The sequence below is a fragment of the Panicum virgatum genome, chromosome 8N, assembly GCF_016808335.1.
Source record: "Panicum virgatum strain AP13 chromosome 8N, P.virgatum_v5, whole genome shotgun sequence".
In the NCBI taxonomy this organism is placed as follows: domain Eukaryota; kingdom Viridiplantae; phylum Streptophyta; class Magnoliopsida; order Poales; family Poaceae; genus Panicum; species Panicum virgatum.
Window position 1 is genome coordinate 29,197,594 of NC_053152.1, and position 15,025 is coordinate 29,212,618.

At 41.2% G+C, this 15,025-nt stretch overlaps 1 protein-coding gene across 1 annotated transcript; it reads left to right on the top strand.

Annotated features, from left to right (window-relative positions):
• The first annotated feature begins 4,056 nt into the window (after window positions 1-4,056).
• LOC120685478 (probable bifunctional methylthioribulose-1-phosphate dehydratase/enolase-phosphatase E1) lies at window positions 4,057-10,330 on the top strand. The gene is made up of 12 exons (XM_039967427.1): window positions 4,057-4,444; window positions 5,166-5,302; window positions 5,391-5,486; window positions 6,058-6,177; window positions 6,820-6,909; window positions 7,653-7,814; window positions 7,982-8,134; window positions 8,276-8,425; window positions 8,618-8,719; window positions 9,281-9,390; window positions 9,598-9,716; window positions 9,984-10,330. The coding sequence occupies exons 1-12, from the start codon at window positions 4,216-4,218 to the stop codon at window positions 10,073-10,075; spliced, it is 1,560 nt and encodes a 519-aa protein (XP_039823361.1). The 5' UTR covers window positions 4,057-4,215; the 3' UTR covers window positions 10,076-10,330.
• Window positions 10,331-15,025: the final 4,695 nt, after the last annotated feature.

Here is a 15,025-nt window from a genome sequence, read left to right on the forward strand (position 1 = left end):
TGCATTTATTCACTGGAAACTTTGTTCATCCACCATGTTCAATTAAGATGCGCTCTATTTAAATGGAACCATTGGGAAGTTTATTTAGTTTACTTGTAATTATTTCTGACCATCATTGTTTTAATTATGAGTTTTAATGATAAATTTTGCTTGTTTTCCTCATCGGTGATGCTAATTGAAATTTATGTATGCTTTTAATTAGACCATCATACAATTAATTTCATACTTCTTATGAGAATCATAATTGTGAATTTAATGAAGTTATTATTCATGTTTTTTAGTGAACACTTTGACAGGCTACCCAAAGTACATTGAGCCCCTGAATGGCACCAACTATCCTAGCTGGTATAATGAGATTTAGGTGGCCATTGTTGTGTGCAAGTATGATCTCACCTTACATGAGAACAAGCCAGCAGAGCCTGCTGATGCCAATGGTGCTGCCACTAAGAAGAGGAAGAGATGTAACAGGATGGTCAGCATGATCATTAAGTAAATGATCTCAACTGCCATTTGTGGTGCTATTCCTGATAAGGACAAGGATGGTAATAGATCTGACCACCAAGGCTTACCTTGCCAAGGTGGAAGAGAACTTTAAGAGTTCCTCCAAGACTTATGTTAGCACCCTCATCATGGAGATGATGACTTCACAGTATGATGGGAAAAGTAGAATCAGGGAGCCCATTATGAGCATGTGTGACATGGCAAATAAGTTGAAGACACTGATATGGCTATTTATGATGTTTTTTTGGTGCACTTCATCATGACTTCACTGCCTGCACAGTACAATCTCTTCAAAATAAGTTATAACACTTAGAAGGAGACTTGGAGCATGGCTGAGCTCATCAGCAACTGCATTGAGGAAGAAGAAAGGCAGAAAGTCGAGAGGATGAAGGACACTGTCAACATGATCAGCGAGCGCTTTGGGCGTGTTAACTTCAACAATGCTCCTAAGCATCAGGCTAAGTCAGGCAATAGCAAGTAGCATAAGAAAAAAAGTTTAAGAGCCATAAGAGCAGGGTCATGTCACATAAAAGGATTTCTGATGAGAAGTTTTGCAAGTTTTGTAAGTCGCCTGCATGGGCAGAAGTACTATGCAGGATTTAAGGAGTGGCTAAAGAACAAATGTACAATTATTGATTATGTATCTTTTATTGATGGATCATTCTTAGTGAATTTTTCTCCTAATACTTGGTGGATTGACTCAGATGCCACTGTACATATTTCCAATTCACTGCAGGTATTCAGTTTGATCCGAACTAGAAGAGAGGGAGAACGAAGTCTAAGAGTGGCTGATGGCAATGAGGTCAAGGTTGAAGGCATTGGGAGCTTCATCTTGGAAATGTAACACCTCATTTAGTGTCGTTGTTCGTTCCTTCCATTCAGAGTACACCTTCTGATTAGACTACGCCTCCTGTTCAAAGTACTAGCACTGCTCCGCCAGTTGAAGTTGCTCCTGAGCCTGCGAGCAAACCACAAGCTGAGCAAGTGGCGCCTAATATTGAAGTTGAAAACCCTATCGAGGTGCCTCAGCCTGCACCTCAACCAGCACCTCAGCTTAAGTCCATGAGTTCTAATGATGTATGAGATTTGATAGATATTCCTGATGGAGTCAAACCAATAGGCTGGAAATGGGTCTACACAAGACTAAAAGTGATTCCAAAGGGAATGTCGAACAATTCAAAGCAAGGCTTGTAGCCAAGGATTTTACACAAAAGGAAGTGGTTATAATGAAACTTTCTCCCGTGTCTAAGAAAGATTCCTTCAGAATCATCATGACGCTAGTGGCTCATTATGATTTAGAGCTGCATCAGATGGATGTCAAAATTGCGTTCCTTAATAGGACTTGGATGAGACCATCTTCACGGCACAACGGAAGGCTTTGTTGTGAAGGGCAAGGAACATTTGGGATACAGACTAAAAAAGTCCATCTACAAACTTAAGCAAGCGTCAAGAAAATGGAACCTTAAATTCGACCAAGTGATTAAGAAATTTGGATTTAAGGAGAATGATGTGGATAATTGTATCTACACTAAGATAAAGGATGGTAAATTCATAATTCTAATGTTGTATGTGGATGATATCCTATTAGCGAGCGGCGATAAGCGCATGTTGCACGAGACAAAGTGATTTCTTTCATCCAACTTTGATATGAAAGATCTTGGTGAAGTCTCTTATGTTCTGGACATTGAGATACACCGATATAGGACCAAAGGAGTACTAGGATTATCTCAAAAGACATATATTGAGACACTTCTTAAGAGATTTAATATGGATAAGAGTAAGGCCACATCTGTTCCATTAGCGAAGGCGATAAGTTTAGTGAAGCCCAAAGTTAGTTAAAGTTAGATAAATTTGACTCTGGAATCGGATAATAAAGCAACTGCCACATGTAAAACAACACAGTATTTGCCCATAATTTGGCTAGTACTTTTTCAAGAACATACCGAGCACATATTTCATTAATGGGAAATTACTTCGATGAGTTCTATAGTCATGGCCAAAGTTCAATCCCTCACTGCAAGAAATGAGATGTGAAGTTTTGTCTGCGTGGACAAATGTAGGACAAACAGAGTTATGATAAATAGTTTTAGTAGCATTTTTTTCTTTTTGTTCAATTTTGTGTAATAACTGCAGCAAAGCCGTGTACTTTTACAACTTCTAATTTTCACGATACAATTCTCTCAATTCTTTTTTTTTATCAATGCTGCTCGTCTTTGTTGGAAGGTTTAATAGTTTCTTGGTTTGGTAATCAAAACTCATTCAACGGATATACAGGAGGAAAAAAGAGTTACTACGATAAAACTAGAATTATATGCTCAAAATACCACCCTATGCATCAGCTATAATAGAAACACAAGATGTGTATTCAAGTGGGAGACCCATTGGCAATGAACAAATGTAATCAACATACCAAATGAAATTTTAGTTTTACCAAATAAAACATTTTTGAAGTTTATAACAACTTGAAAAATCCCTTCATTGATTATAAAAGCCCATCATTCTGTTTCAAAGGTTGGTTTGTTCTTGTTAAGAAAAGAAACCTTTGTTAACCTATTTCCTTTCAACAGAAAAGCTATTTCATCCAAGAACATATTATTTTTACCATTTTGACCCTCTATATAAAATACCCAAAAGAACTGCTCCCAAATAAAAAACATTTGGTAGAATTTAACTCCAAGGACGAGTGGCGGAACTGGGGGGGGGGGGGGGGGCGACCCTCCTCAACAAAAGAAAACCAATACAAGTAAGATGAACTTGAGCAAACTATTTCATATTCCACATGTTTGTTTGGCCCTCTATTTTTTTTCCCAATTCCAACATTACCATGTCGCCTCTAGTTTCAAGGACCAGCAACAACAGCAGCCTACATTTTTTTCCTTTTTAAAACATGTGGGAGATGAGATGCGGGCATGCGGCCAATGCGGGCCTTTAGTTGCCAAAAAAAAAAATTTGACCAAAATTTTTTGGCAATTTTACAACACAAATTTAGAGTATTTAAACATAGACTAATTATAAAACTAATTACACGGATTGATAGTAAATCGCGATACAAATTTAATGAGGGTAGTTATAGGGTAATTAATTTATGATTAGAAGATGATTACTATAACATCACTATTATAAATCATGAATTAAATAGACTTATTAAATTCTTCTCGAAATTTATAGTCCATCCGTGTAACAAGTTATTTTTTCTCATTTATATTTAATATTTTATCCATGTAAAATTCTCTTTAATGTGATGGATAAAAAATTTTATTTCGAGAACTAAATATGCCCGCAGCCATCACGAATTACGCCGCCCAGTCCTGTGTTCGAACTCGAACTCTACATGGCACGCCGCCTCCCTCACACTTCTTACACAACTTACACCACCCCCTCCAACTCTTCCACCACTACTCTCCACTGACACTGGGGCCACCCACCTTCCCATCCCCACACCGGAGAGCGGGTCCACCGAATTCGCGTAAAGAAAGTAACGACCCCTCTCCGGCGCCAGTTATTCCCCGTCCCGTTTCCCCCACGCCCCGCGCGCTGAGATTCCCCGCTGACGACCCGCTGACGTGTGGGGCCCGCGCAAGTGAACCCCCGCACGCAGTCACGCACTAATCGAGCCGCCCCGGCGGCACGCGGAGAATAAGACGAGGCGGAGCAGCCCGAATCCCCCCACCACACCCCACCGGGAGCGGCCGAGGAAGCAGGCAGCCACCAGCCATGTCGTGCGGCGGGTGCGGCTGCGAGGCGCCGGCGGGGACGGGGGCGACGGCGTCGGAGGCGTACCTGAGCGGCGAGCCGGTGCGGGAGGCGCGGGAGCTGGTGGCGGAGCTCTGCCGCCACTTCTATGCGCAGGGGTGGGTCACCGGCACCGGCGGCAGCATCACCGTCAAGGTCAACGACCCCGCCGTGCCGCTCGCCGACCGCCTCATCGTCATGTCGCCCTCCGGTAACTGACCCGCCTCCCCCCAACCTTAGGTCTTTGGTGTGTCCCCTTCCTTGCCTTGCTCCCGCGTACCACACTACCACCTGCTCGATGGATTGCCGCTGAGTGAACGTGCGGACTGGAGGCAGACGCTGCTGCCAGTCTCCACCTGAAAATGAGCACTTGTTGGGCTCGTGTCATGTGTCTCCATGCTTTGCATACAAAGTGTCGGATCAACTCCTTTTGCTGTTCCATATGAGTGCTATGAAATGGACCAGCAAGGAGGAATAGGATTAGTGTTTCAGGCCATCTGGCCAAAGTGATGTCAACTGAAAGCTAGGGGTTGTGATGACGTTCGCGTTAATATTTAGAAACTACTGCCTACTGGAATAGGTTGTTTTTGCCTAAACCTAAAGGCCTGTGTTTGTGATAAGTCAGAGTTCATGATATACTGCTGCATTGGGTTGTGCCACTGAAGCAATATCCTTTTGGGTGTCCTGTTATGGATTATCTCAAGCTGTTCAGGCTTTCAGGCATGTACAATGATATCAAGTGACATCCTTGTATCGATGATGTTGTCATCTAATGCCTTTAGTGAACTGCTGATGAGCGGGTCGAAATGCAGTGCCTTAAAGAAAGCATGAGTTTATACCTTATATTCTTCCAGCACTGAGCTTCAAATTTGAGAATACGGAGTTGTTTGTAGTTCGTTCCAATTACAATATCTGTTATCTACCTCTTTTAGGTGTGCAGAAGGAGAGGATGGTGGCAGAGGACATGTATGTGATGGCTGCAGATGGGAAAGTGCTCTCTGCACCAGCAGCAAAGCCATGGCCAAACAAACCTCCAAAGTGTACGGACTGTGCTCCTCTGTTCATGAAGGTTCGTGAATTCTCTCTTCTTCTTAATTGTTTCTGTTGATTCTCCTTGTTTTGTTCTAATCACTCTAGTTCCCTTTTGTGTTTTGAAGGCCTATTTGATGAGAGGGGCTGGGGCTGTCATTCACAGCCATGGAATGGAGACTTGCATAGCAACAATGCTTAACCCTGGTGCAAAGGAGTTCAGGGTAAATCCTCTTGTACTAGTGTCCTTTTCTATCTGATCAAATATGTGAAACTAAATATTTGCGAAACTTCATTGCCATGGAAAAGCCTTCAAGGGGTATTAATATTTACATTCTTATCTTTTAGATGGTGTCTTTTTCATTCTATAGAAGACATTACAGCAAGAAAGTGTGAAGCTGTAAACACAGAAAACAAATAATAACAGCTCTTTTGTTCAACATCAGTTCAACAGTGATTAAATGCATATATGCATGAGCTAGGTGGGTTGAACTAGTGATGTGGACAGTGGCTTATACAAATTCCGTAAAATGTCCATACAGTGCAGCCGCGTTAAGGAAATGTACCGGAAAGAACTGAAATAGCAGGGATTTTTTAGAAGCCACTGACATGATGGTTTATTTATCGGTAATATCACACCTAATTGGAATCATGGTTATGTGTGTCCAGGATTTAGATATTAGAATCCATAGTATATGCTTTTCAATTTTAATTATTTCAATTTCTATCAGTGCTAATGTAATTAGTGTAAAATAATTTTTATTTGACTAGATACTGTTGCTGGCCTTATTGCAGATGACTCATATGGAAATGATTAAAGGAATCAAAGGCCATGGCTACCGTGATGAATTGGTTATTCCTATTATTGAGAATACTCCTTATGAGTATGAGCTCACTGACTCCCTAAGTGAGGCGGTATGCTATCAGTATCAATCTTTGAATCAATCTCAATCCTAGAGATCCAATATATATGTACAAATGCAATGTTTGTCATTTCGGAGTTCTTTGTTCTTATGATACTTATAAATAGATATCATTCCAGCAATAGGATTGGGCATAAGGATTTGAATCCAAATCACCTACTCAAACGTGCTCCTATAATCAAGCTGATCCAAATCTGTTGGTGTGTTAGCAGGTGTTTTTTTGATAGTGTTATGCGTGCGTGCTGTGTGTTTAGTTTTTTTTTCCCTTTTTCTCTTGCACGTTTGTTTCTCTCCATCTTAATGAAATGACATGCAGCTGTCCTGCATGATTGAGAACAAAAGAGAGCATATGAAGCACAGTATTAATAGTATTAATAAAGATAATATATTTGTATTTTAATGATAAATGGAAAGCTTGCTGAAGAATTGTTTGTTGTTGTTATGCTGTTATGGCTCTGATTACTTTAACTGTAATGGTTTAGCCATCATCATCAACTTATCCACCTAATTAGCTGTTTCTACAGCACTTCATTGTATCAAGTGTTTGAGCCGATACCAAATATTATTGATAGTAATGAAGTTAATATAAATATTTTAGATGTACATAGGTAATTGATACAAAATTATTTAACAGATTGCAGCATACCCAAAGGCAACTGCTGTCCTTGTACGGAACCATGGAATATATGTGTGGGGTGACTCTTGGATCAATGCCAAGACACAGGTGTGTTTTCTATCTGTGAATTTATTTTTAATTTTAAAATGAGTGGGCACTGACTGCTGACAAACATTCTTAGACAGTTACTTTGCTTATTTCTTTTTATGTTTCTGGTTCCTTCAACTCTTAGACTGGTATTCTTGAGATGCTTAATATTATAGCATATACTTATATGATTAGGTACAATATAAACATTCTGGTACATGTATGTTACTCTTCCCTGTTACCTTATTTTCGTATTATTTCCCTGGAATTAATTTGTCATGTATCTAAAACCTTATACATGATTTATCAAAAAAAAAACAACCTTATACATGATCATAAATAAGCTGATAAGGTGAATCTTGCCGTGCAACTTTTCACTTTTGACTTGGTAGCAATTTTGAATCTAGTTGGCACTATTTGTATTGTATATAATTGAAGCAGGATCCTGTTACCCTGAACTTATTTTTAATGATTAACCTAATCCATTTTATTGCCGCACGATACTCAACCCTCTTTGCCTTTGAGCAATTACCAAATTAAGGACTGCATTTAGATTACACCCAAGATACCTTAGATGTAGACACAATCAGGAGAAAAAGCAAACAATTTGTTTGTACCTTAATATTCATGTCAAACATTCTAATTAATGAGAGTTTTGTGATTTATAGCCTGATGTGAATATTGCCGTTATGCCTGTTATGTTTTGGGACAGTTATTTATGCGAGTGCTGATGTTTACTTTACTTTTGTGGCCTTGCTTTGCAGGCTGAATGCTACCATTATCTTTTAGATGCTTGCATCAAGCTCTATCAACTAGGAATTGATTGGACAACTCCTGAACATGGTCCGTTAAACAGTGCAAAGAGACTGCGCAGCATTTTGAGCCCTGAAATTCCTAATGGACGTCATGCTGCTGAAGCATCAAAGGTTAATTTATTGCTCCTAATATCCTATGAATGCCATGTATCATACCTGTAGATTTTTACTTTGTTGTTCATGTAGCTTTTGATAGTTCTGTTGTTTTCCTTATCTCTTCTTTGATTGCTATGTGTTTTATGGTCAACTGAACTCGACATTTTTTTTAATTGTGGCAGTGTGTTGTACTTGACATTGAGGGCACGACGACTCCAATATCATTTGTGACTGATGTTATGTTTCCTTATGCCTGTAACAATGTGCGAAAGCATCTAATTTCTACGTTTGATTCTGAAGAAACCAAAGAAGACATCAATTTACTGCGCATCCAAGTAAGCAATGAAGTGTTCCTGTTAAAATATAGATCTGTAGCGTGTAGAAAACAATAATGAAAATTTTTAAGTGATATTGATAGTATGCACATATTATTTTGTTCTATTAATGTTCTAACAAACTAGCGACAAACTATTCAGATTGAAGATGATTTAAGAAATGGAATTGCTGGGGCTGTTCCAGTTCCACCCGATAAGGCTGGCAAAGAAGAGGTCATCAATTCATTGGTGGCCAATGTTGAATCAATGATTAAAGCAGACCGGAAGATTACGTCACTGAAACAACTTCAGGTAGCTTAGTTTAAAATTCGTATCTACCGCCTCCAGTAAGAATAGATGACGTTTTAGACCAAGAAAACAATCTAAATTAGCATGTTTTGTTGGTCTGAAACTTCATCTAGTTTTGACAGCAGGTAGTATCACTTTTTTAGTCATATTATTTTTTCTTCGGTATGTTCAGTTGTTCTAATTGGCTAAATTCAGGGTCATATATGGAGGACTGGATTTGATAAGAAAGAACTATATGGAGTTGTCTTTGAGGATGTTCCAGTGGCACTAAAGAACTGGCATGCTAGTGGCATAAAGGTATCTGTTTGGTCTAATTCATGTGAATTGCGAAGTGCAGACTATTCAGGCACTAGAAAACTTTTTTTTTACATACAAACTTCTGTCAAGAAACTTTTGAGATGGGAAACAATGTCTGTTGCCAAAATGTGTAACTTATTTGTAGGCTGATGAAAAATATTTGTGCACTTCTGCAGCATAATCAGCTGTTGCAACTTCATCAACCATTCGCTTGCTTCATTGTGCTGATTCAGTATTTGGAAGGAATGCTGCTTTTGGGCAATATGATTTAAATTAAAGCAAATCAATACTACAAAATGCTCAATGCTTCAAAATTCAGCCAAAAATGAAACTTAATTTTCCTGTTAGTAGGTTATAAGCCCCTATAAAATTTAGTGAAACATGAGAGGAACACTGAGAAACTGTTTCTGATAGAAAACAATTTGTTAAGATGTACAGTCATGTGTCACAATTGTGAATTACAAATTTCTAGTTATGTTAGCACAATATCCATTCCCTTGTTTGTAAAGAGATTGCAATTGCATTTTCTCATGTTGCAAAAATATGAATACTTGTCATTAGGTCTACATATACTCGAGTGGAAGTCGAGAGGCACAAAGGCTTCTATTTGGCAATACAACATATGGTGACCTGCGAAAGTTCCTGTGTGGGTATTTTGATACAACAACTGGGTAAGCTCTGACAAATATTGTTTTGTTCTCATACACAGAAGTTCCTGCCGTATATAATTTTATCAAAAAGTTAAGCTCGACAAATATTGTTTTGTTCTCATACACAGAAGCAAAAAGAAAGTATGATTTATTTTGTTATAGATTTCTATTTCTTGTTCCATTTGTCTATAAATATATTTAAAAATTGACGTAATCCTATTTATGCAGTAACAAAAGAGAAACCAAGAGTTATTTTGAGATCTCTCAGTCACTTGGTGTTGACAGTCCATCTCAAATCTTATTCGTCACTGACGTCTACCAAGAAGCCATTGCTGCCAAAAATGCAGGTAATGACCAATTCAAGCCAATAAACTTTGTAGCAAATCCCTTAAATCTACTTCCCATCTACTTTGGTAACATTGTAAATTTGTAATCATATGAGCATTGCATGGTATCGTTCTAGTTTTAATGTCTTCAATTGTAAGATGATAAGCACAGGGATGAGGCTGTCTATTATCTGTTTTGCTAATTATTTGCATACGTTTATATGTGCTTGTACTCTTGGTCTTATTATCTCACTCGATTCAGTATCATCGTCTAACAATGCCTTTCAGGTTTTGATGTGATAATCTCCATTCGCCCGGGAAATGCTCCACTTCCGGAGAACCATGGTTTCCGCACTATCAAGTCATTCAGCGAGATCTGACGAATGCAGACTTGTGGATGTGTAATGGCATAGGATTTGTGTGTAATTCACAAGTGCTTTCTGGGCTAATATTAGCCCGCCGATCAGTCCATGCAATAGCAGCAGTATAGCGCCTCAGCATGGCAGAATGAGGTGACGCAACAATAAACTGTAATGGCAAAATAAAATTGTACATGCTGGTCCGTTATGTTTTTGTAGCTCCGCTGCAACCAGAGAACTATATTTTTGTGCTTGGCATCTGCAGGTTGTTTATCATTTTTGTTGCCTTTCTGTTCCAATGTTTCCTTGGAAGCAGAGGATTGGAGTCCCGCTCCAGGTCGATCCTACTTTTTTTTTCCAGATCAGATGGAAAAGCTTAAGTTAACTTAGGCTGACCTTAAATCGGCAGCCACCAAATCGTTTGCATCAGATGGGCAGCAGTATTACTTAGCAGTATTACTTGCATCAATGCACGAGGGGTGTACAAAACCATTGACATACATTAAGAACTTAAATTCATGGAAAAGAAGACCTATGAGGGCCTCGTCAAACTGGGAGCTCAGTAACGCTGTTCACTTGTATCAGGGTCTAATACAATCAGTGGCATCCCCGCTGTTGATGCAAAATCCAGAGCATCCCCCAAGATGATCCCGGATGACCAAGCCTCAACATCCAAGACATCAAATTCTCACGGAAAGCACCATCAGCGTTGTTGACCTTCAAGTACCCTCCGTCCCCTTGGCAAGGATCAGCCAGCAGCTCTCACAGCCGTTACGTCACTCGTGCTGCAGAAAACTTGAAGAGAATCACATCGTGTCTCTCAATCCAAATGCAATTTTGGGCAGCAAGCTTTAGAGCATCTCCAACAATGGCAGACCCTCTACATTTTAAGAGTTCCCTCTATTATTTTAGGGTTAGTTTTTTAACCTAAACTCTAGCCGTGGCCTCTAAATCTCCCCCTCTTCTTTTAATCTAAGGGTGGGACCTATTTGTTAGTGGACTAGGTAAGTGCCCGTGTATTGCTACGAGAGTTAAAAAATCAAGCATAAAATACAAATATGTCAAACAATAATAATAACCATTGAGTATAACATTGCCACCCCAAATATATTGAGATTCATTGAACCCGTAGGATACATCATCATATACAAGTTCAACAAAATATGCAAACAAAGGTGGTAGAAGTGTTTGTTATATCACCAAAGGGAGATCTTCCAGGGTCATTCATTGTTGTCTACCAAAAAGTCAAATTCATTCGTACTTGAACGTGTCCAAATGAAGAAAACTCTTCAAATACTAAAAGAACGGTTTCACATGGTCATTCTTACAGTAAAGAAAAAATAATGTAGATTTTATATGAAAAGTTTTGGATCCTTTTAAATAGTGCTATGTACTACTTCATGATGAGTTGCAAAATGAAGTTCTAAAATATATGAAGAGTCGATTCCCCGACCCCGAGCAGTTTAACGGGCCATGAAGAGAGCTCGAGGAGGCGGCCGAACTCTGGCAAGGAGGACGACGCCAAGGAAGATTGCGCCGAAGAGCAGCCGACGGCCACTGAGTTGCTTGGTGAACTTAAAAAAGTGGCAAATTTTGTGTAGAAGGGCAGATCAATGGAATAATTGAATTGAGATTACAAGAAAACTTTAGTATTAACTAATCGTATGTCCTTTTTGGTCTTTTGAAAAAAAGGATTATCAGAGAAGTAATTATCATCGCACTTTGAAATTAAGAGTCACATCAAATTCTTGCAAGACATGTATCATCTATTTTTTTAAAAAAACTAACTGGAGTATTGACAAAGAGAATTTTTAATATGGTTGAAATAAATGTCTTGTAATAGGTACCTAGAAAAAGGTACCAATAGGTACTAAAATAGGTAGAACTCATACTAAAATAGGAAAGGTACCTAAAATATCTGGGCCGTGGGTTAGCATGCCGACCTGGGCTGGTACATGCGGGTGTTGGGCCGGGTTTATGATTATGTTAGGGTGTGTTTGGTTGCTGGGTTGGAGTGGGTTGGGATGGGTCCAACCCAGTTAGACCCGCATTTGGTTGGGGATTTGAGATGGGTTGGGTTGAACCCAAAGGGGTATATTCGCTATAGATCCGGGTCGGAGTGGTCCGTCCAAATCGAGCGGACCACTTCGACCCACTTGGACGCCGTCCCGCTCCGTCTCTCGGGCACGAGCTGGGGGCCGCTGGGAGCAGCGTGGCGGGGCAAGCATGGGCCGGCGTGGCCTGCCTGGGCGGAGCAGCGGCCAGCGGCGGGTGGAGGCGCGGGAGGAGCGGGGCAGGGGCCGGAGCGGGAGCAGGGCGAGGCGAGACGAGGAGAGGCGGAGGAGCGAGGTCCGCGGCGGCTCGATCAAGTGGAGCAGCGGCTCGCGGCGGGGCCAGCTATGGCAGAGCGAGGCGCAGCGGGGAGCTCGGGTTGCGGCGGCCAGCTTCGGTGGAGGAGCAAGGTGCGGTGGGGGCAGCGTGGCCCGCGGCGGCCAGCAAGGGTGGAGGAGCGGCGCGGCGGGCGTGCTCGTCCTGCGGCGGTTGGTTCGGGCGGAGCAGCACGTCGGCACAGGAGCACGTGGGAGCTTGCGGCAGCTGAGCGAGGCATAGGAGCGGAGCCCGCGGCAAAGACAAGGGAGGGCCGGCGGCGCGGCGCACGGGGTGGCCGTGGGGACGGCACGATAGGGCTCTAGTGGAAGAAGGGGAAGGAAGAGGAAGAAGGTGAGCGGAGGGACCGACATGTGGGTCCCGCAAAAAGATGACTAATGGTGTTGCAAATTGTTATCTCAACCCACAAATCTAGACTTCAAACCAAACAGAAAACTGGAACCAACCCAACCCTTTAATCAAACACTAGGTAGGTTGAACCCAACCCAGAAAGATAGGGATGGACCCAACCCATCTCCAAACCAAACACATGCTTAGGGTTCGGGCTGGGTAGCAGGTAGGTTAGTCAACTGGTCAGGTCTGGGCTAAGTTAGTTGGCGTTAGTTAGCTTTTGAATTTAAATTTGATGGGAACATATTAAATTTAAACTCCACCCAATTTAAATCAACCAAATCTAATCCAAACAGTATAAATTCAGATAAACTCAAACAAATCCTAAATTTTACACTAATAAATATACCCTTAATTTGAAATAGACTTTACTTACTAGGAATTTTGGAGAAGCGAAGAAGACAATCTTATGTTTAAAACTAACAGCGAGCACAACAAAAATTTAAAATTCACTAAAATTGATATATAACAGTCCATAAAAATGTGGGATGTTACACTGTCCGCCACACCACAACACCTTGTTCGAGCTCAGCATCGGTGGACACCACCTAGGCCTCCACGACGGCGCCTACGGGGGATGGCCAGGCCTTACATTGATGTAGAGAGTACACCGGGTCTTGTTTGGCAAGCTGCTTGGGAATGGGGTGTGGGTGATGGGAATGCAAGGGTGCTCGATCTTTCGTTAGAAGGATAACTATAGATTGGTGGACTACACAACACAGGCGATCCGGTTTCTGATCAACGAGATCCGAGCCGGAAATTGAAGCACTACGTTATCTCTTGGTTATCAACTGTGCACTGCCTGGTTGACCTAACCAGGAAGGCTTGTCCTTGTCAACAAAATGAAGAACACAAGATCAAGAACGCAACAAAGATTGCAAGTCAATGATTAAGCTCATGAATTGGTGCCTTACGAAACGACGACGACAAAACTGTTCTTGATAGATTAATCTAAGCAAAACCCAATTGTTCTTGGGTAGTGGCTACGGAATATAAAGGTTCTTGAGCCGTCCAAGAAAACCTAGACCTTATTGGACTCCAATATGATACATGGCCCAACGGCCCAGAAGACAGTGGCGCAACACGCTGACAGATTTTGGACGTCCACTGTTTCGACGATTACTGTTAACCATGACCTAATAATGATGTGGAACCAGTGACCTTTGAAAGCTTATCTTCTTAACTTTCCGTAGACATCTAGAACATCAAATTTTGGACTCCGTATGTAATCTGGTTGTCGATTCTGGTGCATGTTGCTCCTGGAATCCGAGGCAGACTCGAACTCCGGATGTTGTGGGCCTTCGGCTTGACTTGGACACCCCATCCGACCTTTTCCTCCTCCAAGTCTTTCTCTGAATACTTCTTAGTCCTCTCCATTATTACTAAGTATAATAACAACATTAGGTAGCATATTATTCTCATAGTTACCATATGTTCATAGGAGCGAGCTCACTTGTTGATTTAGGCGACGTGCACAAGCTCTAGTGATCGGTCCTTGCATATTCATGTGAGGATTGTTGTTTGTATCCAAAGAACTGATGTCCTCGTCAGTGTGGATTCTTGACGCCCATGGTAGCGTGGCCATCTATGCCACTTCATTTATGAAAACTGCTTTAAAAGGGTAAAATTGCGTTTTGCACCACCACTTATTAACAACAAAGTAACGAGTATGTTACGGTGATGGCATATAAGAGATATTAAAACTGAACTAGTGGAAATGAAGGCGATGCTCTAATTTTGAATGGCATTAAGGGGATAGCTAGTTTATAAATTTTAATGGCATACACGGAATTTTCACTTGAGTTTGTATCTGGATTTGGATACAAGCTCATGGTCTGATGCCGTCGGCCACCTTTTGCACTGTTGAGGTGCAGCTGCGAAGGTGCGTGTAGGTGCCGTAGACTTGTGGTACATGTCTGCCACCATGCCGCTCTGACTTCACTTGCTTGAAGTCCTGGGACCGGCATAACTGGCTTCTATGAGCTGATTCATAGCAATATATTTTAACTGATTGAATTTGTGTGCCTACACGCAGAGAACGTGGAAAATTTCTGGCCTTGTGTTCTCATAACACTAGTAGTTTGCTTTGTCAATTATTTCATACGGAGTAGATGCTATTTGCACTTTGCCCACCAAGATTGGAAGTGCCTTTATATTGCACAGATCGACTAAGCGCATGCAGAATGGATCAGG